This window comes from Arvicanthis niloticus, chromosome X, assembly GCF_011762505.2.
Source record: "Arvicanthis niloticus isolate mArvNil1 chromosome X, mArvNil1.pat.X, whole genome shotgun sequence".
Taxonomy (NCBI): Eukaryota; Metazoa; Chordata; class Mammalia; order Rodentia; family Muridae; genus Arvicanthis; species Arvicanthis niloticus.
In genome coordinates, this window is record NC_047679.1 from 77,165,416 (window position 1) to 77,183,592 (window position 18,177).

Sequence of the window (18,177 nt, forward strand, 5' to 3'; positions counted from 1 at the left end):
ACACAATATGTTCAGATGGCAACTGTACTGTCATTTTATCGAAAATTCTTTTCACAGAGGATGAAAAACAATTCCTGCCTGCCAGGTGTTTAGAAATCATCACAGGCACAGTGAAATGGCAAAACAGTCAAACCCACATTCACAAAGGATACAATGAACTAGTCAAATAATACATTTTTGAAACCTATCATTTAAAGATTTTTTTTTTGCTTTTCATCTCTTGTATTTTTAATGATGACATCTTAATTTTTAATCCTGTCATTCGTTCTGTCTAATGTAACAGACACATTGTGATACTCTCTACTCAAACACAGAAGTTTGAGACATAGGAAAGAAATCACATATAATGCAGTAGACAAAAAAGAGATGCCCATATAGTTTTAAGATTGTGTTAATGCACAATAAAAATATGTCACAGGCTGTCTCTATACCCTGCACGAAGGCAATGAACCTATACCACATTTGTGAAACTGATACACACATATTGTTCATCTTAGAGCTTAAATGACTCTAGTGGTGACAATTGTTATTTGTTCACATGGCAATGTATTTAAAAGGAAACGAGCAGCCTACAGTGTCCACTGCATGATAGACCTATACCTAATGAGAGTGAAATGTGTATCTGAGAGGTAGGATAAACTATATAGCATCACTTAAGAAAAGAAAATATATATACATATCTTCAGGAATACAGAATTATCTAGTTAGGATTATATTTAATACCTACATTGAGCATTTGTAATAATTAAATATAAAATGGTTTATACAACTTGACATATTTAAATACTTAAGCTTTGGGAGGCAGGAACTAGCCAGCTGTCTGATGTAGCCAACTAGTTGCTGAACCAGAATATTGCAGGCTGACATCTTTGCTTCCTGTCTGCTGCCTCAACAAATTCCTCAACCACAAGCTGCTGAACATGTTTTCTCTGCCATGATGTATTATGTTGCCCTGAATTGTGAGCCAAAATAAACCCCCTTCTTCCTTCAGTTGCATTTTTGTCACATTTTGGTCATAGCAACAAGGAAAGTAATTAATACAATTACTAATATAAAAATCAAGAAATACATAAAACACAATAATATTCCAATCTGAGCATTAATTGAAATGTCCCGTGTAAGAATGAAATCCAGAATTGTACAGTTTTTCTTCCTGATGAAATTTTATGTGTTTTACATGGGGTATCATCTTTAATTTTTGCTGTACATTCTTTCTTGATAAAAGAGCTAGCAATGTACTCTAGGTTGGCTAGGAACTCACACCAATCCTGCTGCCTCTGTCTCCCAAGTGTGGGGAATTTGGCATGCACCATCACACCCAACTCCTGCTAAATATTTCTTAACTCATGGTTCTCAGAGGCTTCATTTTAAGGCATTCAAAGCATTGTTTTTATAATGTAGTCAAGGGAATGTAAATAATTATACTCTCTGGAACTGAAAGTCTTTGTGAATTGAAATATATGTTCTATAGAATTCTAAAAGACTAATACTCTTTTTAAAATTGTGGACAAAGATAAATTGAAAGCAGCTACCATCTGTAGAAAATTTCTCATAAAAACATCAGTGAATAAAGGAACAAAAGCATGTTATTTTATAAATCAACCTTTTCTGATGCATTATCCACTAAAATGACATTTTAAAAGATTCACAGTGGGTAGCATATGGAATACTCCATAAACACTGATTAGATTTAATAATGTTTGTATCACTGTTTGGGAACATGTAAAGGAATGCAGCAGCCATATATCATTAGCATCAAAATAAACTCAGAAGAAAAGCTAATTAAGGCAAGACTGTTTTAGAAACTTTATAAAATTGAAGTCAGAAATAACAACCTCCCCACCTGCCCAGGCTTTGGACTTGCTTATATGCATGCAAAAGAGATTTGTTTCTTAGAGCTTAGAGGTGGCGTCTATGAAAACTATAATGGGCTGTTATAGTGTCATTTTCAGACTGTCCAGTACTGCACAAAATCCTGTTCTCAAAGAAAGACAGCACTATTGCTGAAAGTGAGGTTTCAGCCAAGTTTCATCAAAGAAGAGCAACACTGCGGTCTGCAGTTCTGTTCAGCTACATTCAGTGACTGTCCAAGATTGATGAGTCAGCTTTTGCTTTGCAAGTGTGGATATATTAAGTTGAGCAGTGCAGTAGCAGAGATCCACTCATGACCTGACCTGATATTTGATGCATACTTGTCCTCAGGTACAATGTATATGCTTCCATTGTATTTTATAGGAGCCACTAGTGGGTCATTAATTGGTCATTTCTAGAATGTTTAAATAACAAATTAAAAGTAAGCAGGAAGAAGAGTAGATAGAGATTTTTGGGTTTTTTTTTTTTTCTGTTTTTTTTGTTTGTTTGGGTTTTTTTTTGAGAGATTGAAAATATATTTGGCAAAATATGCCCATTATAAATAAAAGGAAATTATTCTTATATATGTCATTTTTTTAAGTCTGAAATTTCTCTAATACTTATATGCCTTTTTAAATAGCATTTTTCGTGTGTTTTCTTTAACCCATTTAATCAAGTCTTTCTAATTCATATAAAGACAAACATATCTTTTTAAAAAAATTATCTTCTGTTTTGTTGTTAACTCAGGGCATATGTTTTCTTATTTTATACTGTTACAAAAACATCAACCTAAATAATATTTTGGAGTCTAGTTTAATCATGTAACTCTTTTCTTGTAAAAAATACATTAATTAGCTCTTTGAGTCATAAGCTATCTTATTATTTTCTCGAGAAACATTGCTTTAAGTATCAAATTCTTATTTTAAAAGTATTGTTTTCTTTAGTTCTAGCATCTGTCATTGCTCCTGTTTAGTTTCTGCATCTCAGTTTCAGTGTAATTTAGATCAGATGTTACTTTCATTAGCAGAAGTTTCTTAGCACGTCTTAGTAAATGCACACATTTTAACGAGTCATTTTTACTTTTTTTTAACGCTGATTTTCATTTGTATTTGAAACAATAATTTAGAAACAAGATAAAATCTACAAATATATAAGACATAAAAATAAAATGAAATATACAAATTATTTCGCACATTTTTTCAATACTTGGTCCTATTTTTTCTGCTTTTGTTCTCATTGAATTTAAAAACTAACTTGTCAATAGGATATTAATAAAAATACAAATAATTTTAATATGCCTCTTCCTGAATTCAAGATACTTTTTATACATACAAAAATAATGTTAAGGTGACATATACCTCTAATTGTAGTGCTTGACACAAGATGATCCCTGGCAATTTATTGAGTTCAAGGCCAGCCCAGGCTACATGGGATCTGTCTTAAAAGAAGAGAAGAGAAGAGAAGAGAAGAGAAGAGAAGAGAAGAGAAGAGAAGAGAAGAGAAGAGAAGAGAAGAGAAGAGAAGAGAAGAGAAGGAAGAAAGGAAGAGAGAGAAAGGGAGGGAGGGAGAGAGAGAGGAGGGAAGGAGGGAAGAAGGAAGGAAGGATCTGTTTATAAAGAAAGGATAAATGAAAAGCTTTAAATATGAAAAAGTCATATAAAACATTCCATTTGCTTGTGCAATATGGTATCTTTTATGCCCAGGTTTCCATCTTTACAGAATTTATTTAGTATATTTCACCCACACAAGACTCTAACTTTTTCTTTTCTCTGCCATCTGCTATTCAGTTAATATGTGTTTCGATTGTTTTATGCAAAAGAACTAACAGCTTAACATTTTGGCACTCTTTGCTCTTATGTCTTGACAATGCCTAGGCATTTGTAGATAAAGGAAACATAATTTTGCGTGTGCAAGTGTAAAATTGTTTCCCCTTACCTTCCCTGCTGAATCAGAATGCATCTGAAGATGAGATAGGGGGGAGGGGAAGATGGAGAGAGAGGGAGAGGGAGAGGGAGGGAGGAGGGGAGGGGGAGAGGAGAAATACTCTGCCTAGATTAGTGGTTCTTGCCTGTATTCCAAGCTGTCAGAGAGCCAGGATATGAGGACCACCACAGCCTACAAGCCAGCCTTAACTACATAGTGATTTCCGTGCCAGCCTGTGCTGCAGTGTGAGAACATGTCTCGAAAACAAAAACAAAGCAAAAAGTATAGGAAGAATGAAAAGCGTGTGAATTTTGGTGTTCTTCCCCTTCCCACTGCACCTAACACAATAGTTTTGTGGCTTAGATCTCATTTTTATATTTGATTATACTTAAACCAGCCAGGGAATATTGTCAATATTCTATGTACAGTGGGATTCAGCAGATCTCTAGAATATTTTCATTTTGCAGACTGAAGTTCTAGGCCCACTTAACAGCAATCCCTCTCTTTCTTCTCCAACTAGCCTCTGGAAATAATCATTGTATTTCCTATTTCTATTAATTTAACTACTTTAGATACTTTCAAAGAACCATTGCTTTACAAAGGATCCTGTAAAGATCCTCCACTAATGACAGACTGAGTCAGAATTTTTCTGTTGTAGCAGGTAGGCCCAGCTCTATTTCTGTTCTCAGGCTAATTCTGCAAAAACTCAGAGACCTTCTTCTAACATAGTTGCAAAGTAGGTATACATTGTAGGTGTCAAAATCTAACCCCTGTAAATCTGTATCCTAATTGCCAAAGTGATAAAAACTGAACACTCTATTTTGAACTTGCATGTAATCATGCAAGGATCTTTAAGTATCTAAGTCAAATTTTGTCCTCCTGTTTCTCTATGTGTTTTTAATGTGTAAATATAGTCTTTACTTATTGTGAAGAAAATCATATCAAAATCAGTCCTTCTTTAAATATGTAATATAGTTATTGTTAACTGAGAGTTCAGTGTTATTTCACAACGCTTTAGAACTAATGTATCTTGTAGAACTGAAATTTTGAAATTACTGCACAGCTTCTGGAAAGCACTATTTGCTTTTCTATGATTTTGACCAGTTTTGATAATTTAAGGGAAATTATGTATCTGTTCTGTGTAACTTGCCTGTTTATTTACTATAATATTCTTACCATCCATCCATGTTGTCACATATGGCAAGTTTAACTTCTTTTTCAAAACTAATATGAGCACTTTTCCTACATTTATTTGTCAAATCTCCCACATGATCGGGATCTGAAATACTGAATTATAGATAGGTTTTTATTCATGTCCTTCACGTTTTACTAGTAGCTTCAAATTCAGATATGCAAATAACCATTTCTCATCCTGACTCAACTAGAATGCCAACCAGGCAAGTAAGCAGGAAAAAGCAAGTTCCTAGAACAACATGTTCCAATCATCAATGTATAGTACAAAGCCTTCATGCTTTACTTGGCTCACAGACACCTAGGTAGCTGTGTGACTACTACTTCAATGAAGATAAAAGAGCAAATGACACCTCGGCATTCTTCTTTTTCCTAATTTTTTAAGTCAAAGATCTATCTTTGAATAACTCATTGATGATAAATACATATATGGTTCCTAAGAGCGCCTATTTTTTGACATATCACAAAGAGAAAGAGCAAATATATTGATCTGCAGTCTCATTTTAATATCCATGTCACAAACCATACTAATGATGTAATTTTGTTTTTTTTTCTTTTTTTTTATTAGATATTTTATTTACACTTCAGATGGCATCCCCTTTCCCCATTCCCCTCTACCCCCCTTAGGAAACCCCTATCCCATGCCCCCTTTTCCTTTTTGCATTTATACATTTTTTTAAAAAAAATGTTAATCATAGGCTTTATAAGTTTGGAATTGTTCAATCAGAGGTGTAACCCACTGACCGACCTAGATATATCAACTGTCTTTGACTGGTAGAGATACTTGAACCTCTGCCTCCCTGTCTCCCCCCTCTTTCTCTCTTTCATCACCTAGCTTCTCCTCTCCTTCTTCTCCTCCTCTTCTTACTCCTTCTCTTCCTCTCAGTACTCCTCCCACCTTAGCTCCTCCTACACATCACCCTTCCTGTTAAAATGAAACTTTTCTCTCAAAATACAATTAGAGCATAATTATGCCAATTTGTACCAGTGAGGTACAGGATAGTCCTAATACCCAGTTTGTTATTATTTATTTTCTTTAAGCAGAAAATTTTCAAAGCTACATTTTTATCTCTCCCACAAATGAAAAGAAACACAACCTTTGGAAATAATGCCATGGTGATTGAATAGATTCTTCTATGAATAAAAATCATAAAAGTGTCTTCAGAATTAATTAATGCCATTTCATATTAAGACATAATAAATTGATATCAGAAAATATAAAATTCACTAATCACTCAGAAAATTGACTTCTCTGTATATACATGTATTTAAATACATATGTATCTTGGAAGCCTTATGGAACAGAGCTTTGCTGAAATGTATTAGGAATATGTTACAGAAAATAACTTTTTTAATAAGTTTTTTTTAAATAACTTTTAGAAATTTTTGTAGATTGGAAATACAAATAAAATTTCTCTAGTGAAAACTCAGGCCCTGAGTTTTACCAGAATAAGTTATCATTTATATGGAATAAATTTAGGGAATCATTCCGAAATGTTTGACTGCCATGAAAGATGTATTAGATTAAAGCTCTTTATATCTTGAAATGTACTTCCTGTCAACTATACAAACAATTATACTAACTGAGGAAGACATCAAAGTTAAGGCGAAGGGTTAATCAGATTATCTATAATTTAGATAGTTATAGCATTATAGATTCTGATAAATGAACTTAGGTCTTCAAAGATTAAAGACCTAGACTTTAGTTTAATGGCAAGGGTGACAAACAGCCTAAATTGAAAAGGAATAAGAGATCTCAATAAGTAATTGGGTTTTAAAATATACAGTTGTCCTTCAGTGAGTGCCATTATTATATTTTACAGGAGCATGCCTGTCTTTAAGCAGGTAAAAGGTCCTCAAGCCTGTTTGTGCTGTCAACTGCCTTTAATCTAGAATAGAAGGATTACATACATTAAGTAACCATTTTAAGTAAAACATTGTAGTATTTCCATTTGAACAAGATCATTGTATCTTCTAAAAGTGTCATTCAGTGCGTAATCTGTTTAACTGGCATGTAAAAATCCTCAAATGAACAACAGTAGAAATAACATTAGGTGTTATGGAGTACACATCTAATTCCAGCAATTGGGAGGTGGAAGACAGAGGATCCAAAATTCAAGGTCACTTTCCACTAGAAATCAGCCTGGGCAACTTGAGTCTCTATGTTCTCTCTACATTGTGTCTTTATGAGTGTGTGTGTGTTGGATACATCTATCATAAATATGGCTCCAGAACATCTTGCTGTTTCTTTCTCTTCTGAGTTAAACCTTTCACCATATTCTCCTTTTCTAAAATGGCTGTTTTCATTTTACCTAGATATTTATGCAGTCTGGTATTTTAAAGCTAGACTGAACCATGTAGAATTTCTATGGTAATTTGTTTTGTTTTGTTTTGTAACTGAAGTGTGGGCAGTGAGTCCCACAGATTGAACTGCCCATGTCAAAGGGGCAAAGGAAGGATCTAGACCTGTCACAATTATTAAAGCTTTATAATGCATATTGATACCTTTTCCCACCTGTTTACTTTGTTGGTAGTTTTAGTTGTATAAATAAACAAGAATGATGACTTAAAACCTGAATTTGACAGTACTAGCTAGTATATTTACAATGCAGTATTACTATTTCCAAACCTGAAACATGGCATTTGACAACAAATATAACAAAAATACTCATAAAATCAGGGGATGGAATATCATGCCTAGGAGTCAAAGAATCATATTAAAGGGTACAGTACACAAAGAGTTGTGCATTCATTTCATATTATATCAGAACTACCTAAATGTCATGAGTATTAGAACATACAGAGACTGAAGAATGAAAATAAGGAGTCATTTTCCTATACTATATATTATGTAAATATCTAACTTTGAAATTTATTAAGAGTCATGAGACTAAGTATAGGTTTCATATGAGTACTTATACAACTAGCAAGTAGACTTACTATCACTTGGACAATACCCTGTGTTCCCTTAGACCTAGACTTTTTAGGTTGTGAATTTGAATTGAGATAGACTTTTGTGGGTTTGACTAGTAGTCTGACTGCTACTCCTTTAAACTGTTCAATAACATTTTCCTTTAGGAACAACTCTTAAAGTCATATAGAATCTGGCCTCTTCTTGCATCATTAACTGTTCCTTCTTTTCTGTGTGGCTGTAGCTCGCACGTGGGTGTGAGTCCTGTTGCACTGAATTGTGGTTCCCGCCTATCTGTCACAAGCAGGGGAATTTGACTGAGTTCTTTCTACTCAGCGCTGGGGCAGATGCTGGGCTGTGAGAAGCTGCGGGGCTCTGCCTGGGCATAGAGAGGTCTCATGAGGCCTGAAGTTCTGCGGGGGCAGAGCTCCTGAGTGGGGGGTCTCTGAGCCAAAGCAGCTAGATGGGGAGACCAGTGGTCTCAGCCTTTGGGCTCCCAGACTCCCCTGGGAGCCACTGAAGAACTGAGACACAAGGGCATACTGGTTGGACCTGCCCTCAGCCAGAGGGATGAGAGGGAGAGCTCTGGTGATGCCCCACAGGGTGAGAGACACTTGGTTATGGCACTCACTTAGCTGCTTAGGCTAGCTTGCTTGAGTTGGTAGGCCTCCATATCAGGAAGTCTTCTAGCAGGAGATTAAGCAGTAGCTGTTAGTCAAAGGCCTTCTTGATGGTTCCCCACAGCAGGGCCCCAAAGATGAGGAAGTCCATGGTTTTAAAAGGTTTATTGTCATGGTGGAAAGTAAATGTGGTAGTAGTCCTCTTACCCTCAGAGAGGGCCTTTGGTTAAATACAGTATGTAAGAAGGCGGGTCTGGTAAGGAATACTTAATTGGCTATGCCCTCTGGCCTTTAGGTATCTCATTAATATGGAGATCTCTTGAAGGCCTGAGGCCTGTAGTCACTCCCTCTACCTGTGCTAGGTGACACATACCTCTCTTTGGGAGGGCCTGTAGGGGCATTGCCCTATGTGACTGAAAGGCATGCATCAATGGAGGTCTTTGGCCTCATGTCAGGAGCTTGGAGTCTGGGAGCAAGGCTGAACACCTACCTACCTTTCCATTAGGGTTGGGGAATCGAGGCCTGTGCCTGACCAGGAACCAAGCTGTCCTTTCACACAGTCCTACACTTTTCCACTTGTTTTATAGGTGTAGTATTATAGACATTAGTCCTTTTTTGTGTTCCTAGCGTGTTTAATACCCTTCCCTCATTTCTCTCACCCTCTTCCAGTGACAATTGACATTTAGCTCTCACTTTAAATTCCATTCAGAAAGATGCCTTCCATTCTTAAAATGTTGTGAGCCTCACTCCAGTCTCTTTCAAAGTTTAGTTTTATTCTAAACAAATATGCATGTATTTGATGACTTATGACTTAATCACTTTCTTCAATATCAACATAATTTGAATTATGTTTTCAACATAATTTGTCATTATAAAACAAAGTAAATTGTTACCTACAAAAAAGCAATACCTTTTTAAATTGATAACTTTTTTTTTCATTCTCTAAAAGAAACTTGGTGCATACTAGGCATTTAATCAATGTGTTTGAGTAAGAGTATGAAGAAATGACTGTGGAGTATCTAAGTGAACATAGATAGATTGTCAACAGTCATGGTAGCATACAGCTTTAATCCTAGCACTCTGCTGGCACAGGCAGGTGAATCTCTGTGAGTTCTAGACCAGCCAGAGCTACACAGTGAGATCCTGTCTCAAAAAAAAAAAAAAAAAAAAAAAAAAGCAGAGCAAAATACACCTACAAACATCGAGTGTCTTCAAAATAATGTTGAAAGAAGCATAAAGACAAAATGGAGTGAATAAGGAATAGAGAAAAAGGAAGAGTGCATAGTGGGCTTCTCTTTGTATAAAAGCTGATTCGAAAACATTTCTTAAGTACTAGATGGTTCAGTCTATCTGTGGTAAAGTCTGATTATTATAAAATATTTATATCAGTCTAGTTCTATAAATGCTTTCTTCATTTTTAAAACTTGGAACTTGAGCTCAATATTATTAATAGTCAACCTTCTGTTATTCAAATGCCCTCTGCTTCCATTTTGCAATAAGAGCTTTAAAGAAAATTTATTCTATATCTAGAACTATCATGGAGGATTACCATAAACTCCAATGCTGTCCATATTATTCTTATTAATGTTTCATATTTTTTAAGATATATTCACCCAACAATATATAGTTTTTAAATGATTTTCAGCTAGTTGTGACTTAATATTTCAATGGTGATTTTTTTTTGAAATACAAATTTCTGGTTAGCTATTATTCAAGTTACATGGAAAATTTATAATTTTAACATTTGGAGGACTTTTGATGTTAGGAAAATTAGAAACACTGTCTATTTTACAATAGAGTCTGCATTTATGATATCCTTTTATTTAAATGGGCGATTATACCACATTGCTAACTAAAGATTGTGTGAAGGTTAAGTGGATCTCAAGTTGATTTTTCTATGTTATCCAACAATTGTCAGTAATGATATTTAATTTTTCAAGCTTTTATTAAAATTGTAAGTAACTAATGTACTGCCTACAAAGATGAAAATTTTAAGAACTGATTTGACTCAATTACCCACATGATATATAAACTCTGTCACCCCACTGCTCTGGTAATGCTCACTCCATTTACAATAAAACAATTTTTCTCTAGTAATAACTATTCAGTCCATCAAAGTTAAATAAAATGAGAAACAGTTTTTTCTTCTTCATCTGATGAAGTAGGTCTATATTTCTGATTGGAGAGAATCCAAGGATTGGCAGGTAGATATAACTACTCTTAAACATAAAATGTACATAGAAGTATAAAGAAAATTATTTTCTTTCCATGTGGGCACTATGGAGGGAACCGATTTTTTTTCAGATTGCATTTTAACTCCATAGTGTTTATTATACTACAAAGGTATATGACCTATATATATTTATATATATATTCACAGTTTCAACAAGTTAATATGAAAATGTTTTGTGGATTTATTATGCATGTTTTATAAATTAACTTTTAGATTCATGATTGAGATCCATTTAGTTTTTAGATTAGTAATACACCAAAACTGTTAGCATCTCAACTGCTAATGTCTTCAAATGCAATATACATTTAAATTCTTCAAAGAACAGTTCTGTGCAGAAGAGCTTGGACAGTTTCAGTGCTCACTTTCTTAAGTTCATGATTAAAAATTCAGAAGGGTTTTGGGTTTTTTTGCTTGTTTGTTTTTGTTGTCTGTTCTCTTTATACAAGGACTTGGAAAGGGTACTGCTGAAAGAAAGGGATTCATAGTCACTTTTTCACCCTCTCATACTTGATTACATTATGTTTTAGATCTGCTCAACCTCACTACCTTATGAATATATTTAATGTGCTATTTAAATTTTCATGAATTAACTCCATCATAGAAAAGGTCATTCCTTTCCAGGGTTCTTCTCTTAATAGTCTAGGATTTTTTAATGGATGAAAAGGAACCTTGTAACTTTTGAGCCCAAAAGAGTTGAATCCTCACAGAACCCTACTCTTCAATGTTTTTAGAGCTATGCTCACTTTTCAGTGGCATCCAAGCCAATGTATCTAGGCTTTCAGGACCAGGTGCCCCTTGGTGCTGCCACTCTTCATTGTTACCTGAGAGAGTTATGCTATGGTAGACTGTACTTTAGCTACACAGTGTGCCCATCACCAGCCTTTCGTCTGCTCTGAACAGGGCCATCTGCTCCTCTTTGGGTGTTCTGAAAACCCAGCTTAGAACAGACTTTCTGGCCTAGTCAAATCATTCACAGGATTCTACAGCATATTTTCTAAAATCTGTTATACTTAGTCTTAGATAATCAAATGTAAGAAGAACAGTTTAGATCTCTACTAATAAAATACATTTCTAACCTTCTCAATAGACACATCTATTAAGGAGATACTTACTTTATATTACAAATAAATAGAAACTGGCAAAGTTCCCCCATTGGCCTTGGACCTGTCTCTGATTCCTCTGCCTCTCCCTCCCTAGTAGCTAGGATTGTATAGTCATTCATCACACTCTTCAAAAATGTATTTTTATTATATTTTATTTATTTAGTAGAAAGTGTAGACACATAATATGTATAAAAGACATCTAAGAACAACTTGGATGAGTTTGTTTTCTCTTCCCAAGTATTTATTGGGACAACATCAACATTCAGATCCAAATATGTAAACTTAATCAACTCCCAGCAATCAAATTTAACTTTTAATTCTAACCTACAAAAAGAGCTCACCCTCATGTCATAGGCTATTACTATATTCTAACCTTGGAAGGATGATTGACTTCTCTTTAATGCCCACAAATTTAAAACTATCATAGTGGAATTTCATTACCTTTGAAAAAAAAGTAATTTTGAAAAAAAAAAGGAAACATAATAGCAATTAAGGTACATTGTAGGTGTTTAGTGACATACACCTGTCAATTGAGGATAGCATAATTATATGCAATATTAGTTTGTTACCTTCATCGGGGTAGAAATTAAGGATTTAGTCATTATTGTATCAGTAACACATATCAAACAATAGCTACATTACTGGGAAATCAATGATGAAATTTCATAAGTAAAATAAAATGATGATTGTACTGAAAGAGCTGCATAGTTTCATTCTTTTGCTTTTTCTTTTTTGGGTTTATATTTGGTTTTCTTTCTCTGTTTGCTTTTATTGTTTTGGGGTTTGTTGTTGTTGTTCTTGAGACATAGATTCACTATGAAGTCCTGAAATATAAATTTTAGTAAATTGCACTATAAGTAGATTGTATATAAGAGTGACCTTTGCAAGGTGCTTCTGCCTAGTAAGTTTCTAGCATGAGTCTGTATTTTTTTTTCTTCGTGGGGAGATAAGGAAACAAGACTATTATTTTAATTCTTTGCAAAGAAATAAAGAATAGTGTTTTATTTCTGCTCCACTGAAATGGGATATTTAATATCTGAACATGATCTTAAAAGTAAAAATTATATGGTGATAAAAATCAAAATGTATATGAAGCATGTGTATTTTATGGTAAAAAGCAGAAAAGTATTCATTCTTTCAGGTCTGTTAATGTCAAAATAGATTTGAGGGTTGAATGATTTAATGACTTTTGTTAGCGGAGAGGTAAGTAGCATTAAAAAGACCAAATATAAATGACAGCTCATTTTCAAAACCATAGTATGTACTGTAAGTGTCAGCTACAGAGTAATTTTCCAGAAATGGCCTTATTTCTTCATTGCTTCCATTAAAAAAAAACAAAAGTTATGTTCCTATTGAAAAAAAAATTTACACCCATGTTACATTTTTGCTTTTGTGATCACTAGTCCTTTGTAATGAACTTAACTCTAATTTTTCAACGTTGATTTGGCTTTCTACTTTCTTCATAATTTATTCCTGTATTTTTTCTCTAAATCATTCTTATGAATTAGCATATAACAATTACCTAGCCAAAGAGAAAACAACAGATGCAGGTACTCTAAAGTATTTCTCATACTTATGCCATACTTGGAAAATTTAGCCAGCATATTTATGGTTTTATATTTATTAGTCATAAAAGGTTCATTTTTCAATTTATTTTCAATTGTTCTAAACCAGAATTTGGTATATATACATACATATATATGTATATATACATATATATAATATTACATGTAGTTTTAATTTTACACCTGTGTTTGGACTTCCATGCACAATCACAAGCATGAGCCATCACAACTGCTATTTACATTTTATATGATATGACATATGACATAAATAAAAATGCCAAGGATGGATCAGTATATATTTTAGCTTAAGTTTGATGAAGAATGCACAGTCATGGAGAATAATGAGTAAGGGGAAAAAAGGTGTAAAATGGGAGAAATTTAATGAGACACATTTGGATACTTTTGTATAATGTTCTTCAGAGGCGATGACATCCTTTTCCTAAACATATAGAGTGAGTATCCTCTGGACTGAGGGTCTTAAGGCCTATTCAAATGGTAACTCAAGGAATACTTTTCCTGGCTGCTATAGAGGAAAAAGGTAAAGGGATGGTCAGAGAGACATTTTTCCCCCTGTTCCTTCCCTCTAAATATTGGCTGCATATGTTTTGTATGTATTTATATATATATATATATATATATATATATATATATATATATATATATATTTATTTCATGCTATTGTAATAGAGGTAGTTTTCTGATATATATGTACCTATGTGGTTTAATTTAGAAAACATATTCTAACATTCTACATATTTGTACATTAAATATCTCTAATCTTTCAATTAGAAAGATTTTCAAACTTGGTAAGCAATATGACAGTAGAAACTTTTGCAACAAATTGCATGCTTCATACTTCACATATTGACAGCCAGACAGCCAACTTTCTCAAGAATTAGAAGACCTTCATTCAAACTGCCTATATTTGAAAAAAGGTTCTTGAAGGAGGTAGTTAATTTCAAATATTATTAAGGTAGATCTTAATAGTATGTGATAGTTGGCCTTCTATGAAAGGGTTATTTGAACACACACGGCAAAACTGGTGAACAATTATATGAGGACACAACAAGAAGGCAGCAATCAGCAAGCCAAGGAAAGAGGCTGCATAAGAAACTAAATATTCCAATACTTTTCAGTCGAAATTTGAGCCTCTGAATGTATGAAGAAAATAATTTTGTGTTGGTGAAAGCAACCAGTGTGTGGCACTTTATAATGGCTGTTCTAACAAACATATATATTTACTTATATAGTGGTTTTAATAAGTCTTGACATCTAGTGGCTGCTTCTAAAATATTATCAGATCACATTCCTTAATGCAAAATTACAGCTTTACACAGAATGCCAGGGAGCAATATGACAAACTGTCCACCATGCACAGCAATATGTTGAAGCTCTATGAAAGTCTGGGAGAATACTTCATTTTTGACCCGAACACAGTAACCATAGAAGACTTTTTTGGTGATCTCAACACCTTCAGAACCCTATTTTTGGTGAGTAACATATTTTAATACATGGTGACTCCTATTGTTTGTTTCTTTCTGTTTTACTTGTACTGAAATCTTTATACATCTAATAAATCTACTGACTTCATGTTATAAATCTTTAGCCACAGCAGAAAGGTCAGTTAAAAAATTATTTGTCATTTGAAGAGTGTTTCTGTCACCAACTTATTTGTTAAATGGGACTCTGTTAATCACTGATATTGACCATAAATTGGTTCAATTGGAGTAGGACTTAAGACAATTTGTGAGGTGAGAAAACTCTTCAAGGAACTACTTCCTACTAGTTCTTGAGACACAAATCTGGGTATATCCTAACAGTTAAACCAGAACCCTGGAAATAGTACAAACTACACTAAACTTTTATAAATATTATAATTGCCATTCATGTCTTTGCTAAAAATGAATGCTGAGGTTGCTCTTTGACCCTTAATGAAGACATATATTTAATTTTTCTGCTAAAAATAAGAGCTCAAAAAATTAATCAAATAATTTTCAAAATGTAAACGTTACAAGTGTAATATGGATACATGAACACACAAGCAAGACTCTTATCTGTGGATTTGTTTTCCACAGTTCAGGGCAATTATAGATCTCAATAATTAAAATGAAAAGTTTCAGAGGTAAAGAACTCAAAAGTTTTAAATAACTTTTATTATAAAACATGGTTAAAACTTATTTATTTCAATATAATGTTAATCTTTTATTGTAGGTAACTTAATTGACATGCAAACTTGTGGGCAATGTATTGGCAGTCTTGAACTTGGATTGTTCATGTAACCTCTTTGAGCGTTAATTGCCTGTAACCTATAATGTGTAGATGAACAATATTATTATTTACTCTCTAACCATTCTTTCTGCTATCTATTGAGAATTTTCTTGATTTGATATGCTGAGCCAGAAATAAAAGGAAGAAAGTAATTTTTCTTTATTCCATGAATATAGACATGTATAAGTATTAGAATTTACTGTGTACAGTCCTAATAATAGGTTAAGATACAGTTACAAACTAGAACATGCCTAATATTGCCTATAGTGGCCCGAGAAGCCTTCATGGTGATGCTGACATTTAAGCAGAGTCTGGAAAAATCCATAAGAGTTTGACAAGTAGAATTTGATAAGCATGTTTAAGGGTTTTATAGCTGACCTATAATTTAAAGACTCATAAATCAACATCACTAGCTTCAGTCAATCACTGATGCTCACCATGTTCCTGGTTCATGGTGAGCTTAAAGTGATTTCACTCCCTCAGGAGAGAGAAGAACCCCAAAAGAGAGACAAAAATTGGAATTGCTAGAAGTTCCTATTTTCTTAGTGTTTTGTGTGTTTGGCCTCAGGGTTCTTAGTGCTAAAAGCATATTGGACTAGAGATGGAAGCAATAAAATACCAGTAGTGCTGAGAAGAAAATAAGAGTTCTGATGCATGTGCTACCAAAAATGACTTCCAAATGAGCTCAGAGTTTCATCTTAGGAGATCTATTTGGCAATGTATAGCATAAACAAAATGCACAAACCAAAAATAAAAATCTTCCTGAGACAGAGCTGTCTTCTGAAAGATAGAAAATACAGAAATAACGAAAACAAGCTGACATTATAGATTAAGTCCTTTTCAAAATTATCACATTCAAGTGATGGAAAAATAAGTCTGGCAATATCTATGGGATGGTGCTCTATTCATTATAAATATTAATATTGTCTATCACTCAGGTACTGAGTATATTGAAGATATTCAAGATTATATATATATGGATACCTCTCCAAATTCATAATGTAAACTGCCCTTTTAGTTCCTTTCCCTGAGATTTCATCCATTTTTAAAATGGCAAAAAGGAAAGATTAATTAACAACCCATAAATTCAAATTGAATGTTTTATGGAAGAACCTCAATTCCATATTTATGTACTGTCTAAACATCTTTTTTGTTTATTCTCCTTTATGCTTCAGTCACTCTACTAGTTCAAATAGTTGACTGCACAAATACTTGTTCTTTCTTTTGAGATATTTTGAATAGAATATTCAAAAGCAGTGAGCTTTATATGTGTCATTGCCATACAATATAAAAATTAATTTCAGCTGTTGGAAAAGTGTTTGAGGCAAGTATTTTACTTCAATAACTTTCATAGCTCCAAATGAATTATAGAAAATACTTTTCTCTTTTAAATCTGTCACTTTCCTGCTGCTTCTGTTTGTGTGTGTATTTTATAATAAACAATATGTTACTCAGGCACTCAATAAATATTTGTTTTATTTATCTTCATTCTATACACATATACTAAAAATATAGGAATAAAGCGTTGAAAATTTGTTAAATGCTTTGGCAAAACTTAAAAAGATGTTTTCATAACTATTAATCATTCCAGCAGATATTTCTCTCAATAAAACAAATATGTGCAACAGTTTATTTGATAAATAAACCTTGGAGAAGATTTTACATGAGCATTAAAATTGTGAAATATTAAGAGGCTAAATGGCCTCAGGTAATTATGCAGTATGTTCTTGTGCAATATTGTTATTTCTGAAATGGTTTTGTCTTAGTCAATCTTTTTCTAACCTTATGAACATTATTTTAGTTTGGGGCCTCTACCATCTCAGCTGAACTATAATAATGACTCCATTCTTTCTATGTTAGGAAAAACCAAATCTGGAAGGTAGAAGAAAATAAGACAACAGTGGGATCCTAAGAGATGCTAGAGATTTGCAGAACAAAGAGAAACTTTGGTAATCCAGGATCAATAGTAGAGAAAGCCTGACAAGCTAACGAATAATTGTTAAGATACCTTAGTTGGTCATATAGGGAATTATAACAGCCAAGGCCAACTGTATGTCATTTTCAGTTTTAGACCTCCATCCGTGTTAAAAATGATTCTTTTAAACTTTGAACTTGTTTTGAGACATGCTTTTATGTATTCTGGCTGCCCTTAAATTAATTTATAGTTCAGACTGGCCTTGAACTTTTGGGGTTTTTTTGTTTTGTTTTGTTTTTTGAGATATATATACTTTTTTTTCCTAAATTTTATTCCTTCCTGGTCCACCCTCCTCCCTGCCACCCTATCTCCTCAAGGATTTCCCCACCCCTCACCTCCCACCCCACCTGACCTATAAACTCCCTGGGACCTCCAGTCTCTTGAGGGTTAGGTGCATCATCTCTGACTGAACCCAGACACAACAGTCCTCCACTGGATATGCTTTGGGGACCCCATATCAGCAGGTGTATGCTGCCTGGTTGGTGGTCCAGTGTTTGAGAGATCTCAGGGGTCCAGGTTAATTGAGACTGCTGGTCC

The 18,177-nt window shown here is 33.8% G+C and overlaps 1 protein-coding gene across 5 annotated transcripts in view; it reads left to right on the forward strand.

The window, feature by feature from the left end:
* The window catches only part of Diaph2 (diaphanous related formin 2), a 629,631-nt gene that overhangs the window by 423,806 nt on the left and 187,648 nt on the right, over positions 1–18,177 (forward strand). For all 5 annotated transcript variants that reach the window (XM_076918875.1, XM_034485231.2, XM_034485232.2 and 2 more), the window contains one exon: positions 14,723–14,887. In XM_076918875.1, the coding sequence (XP_076774990.1) occupies positions 14,723–14,887 (165 nt within the window). The remainder of the gene's footprint in view (positions 1–14,722; positions 14,888–18,177) is intronic.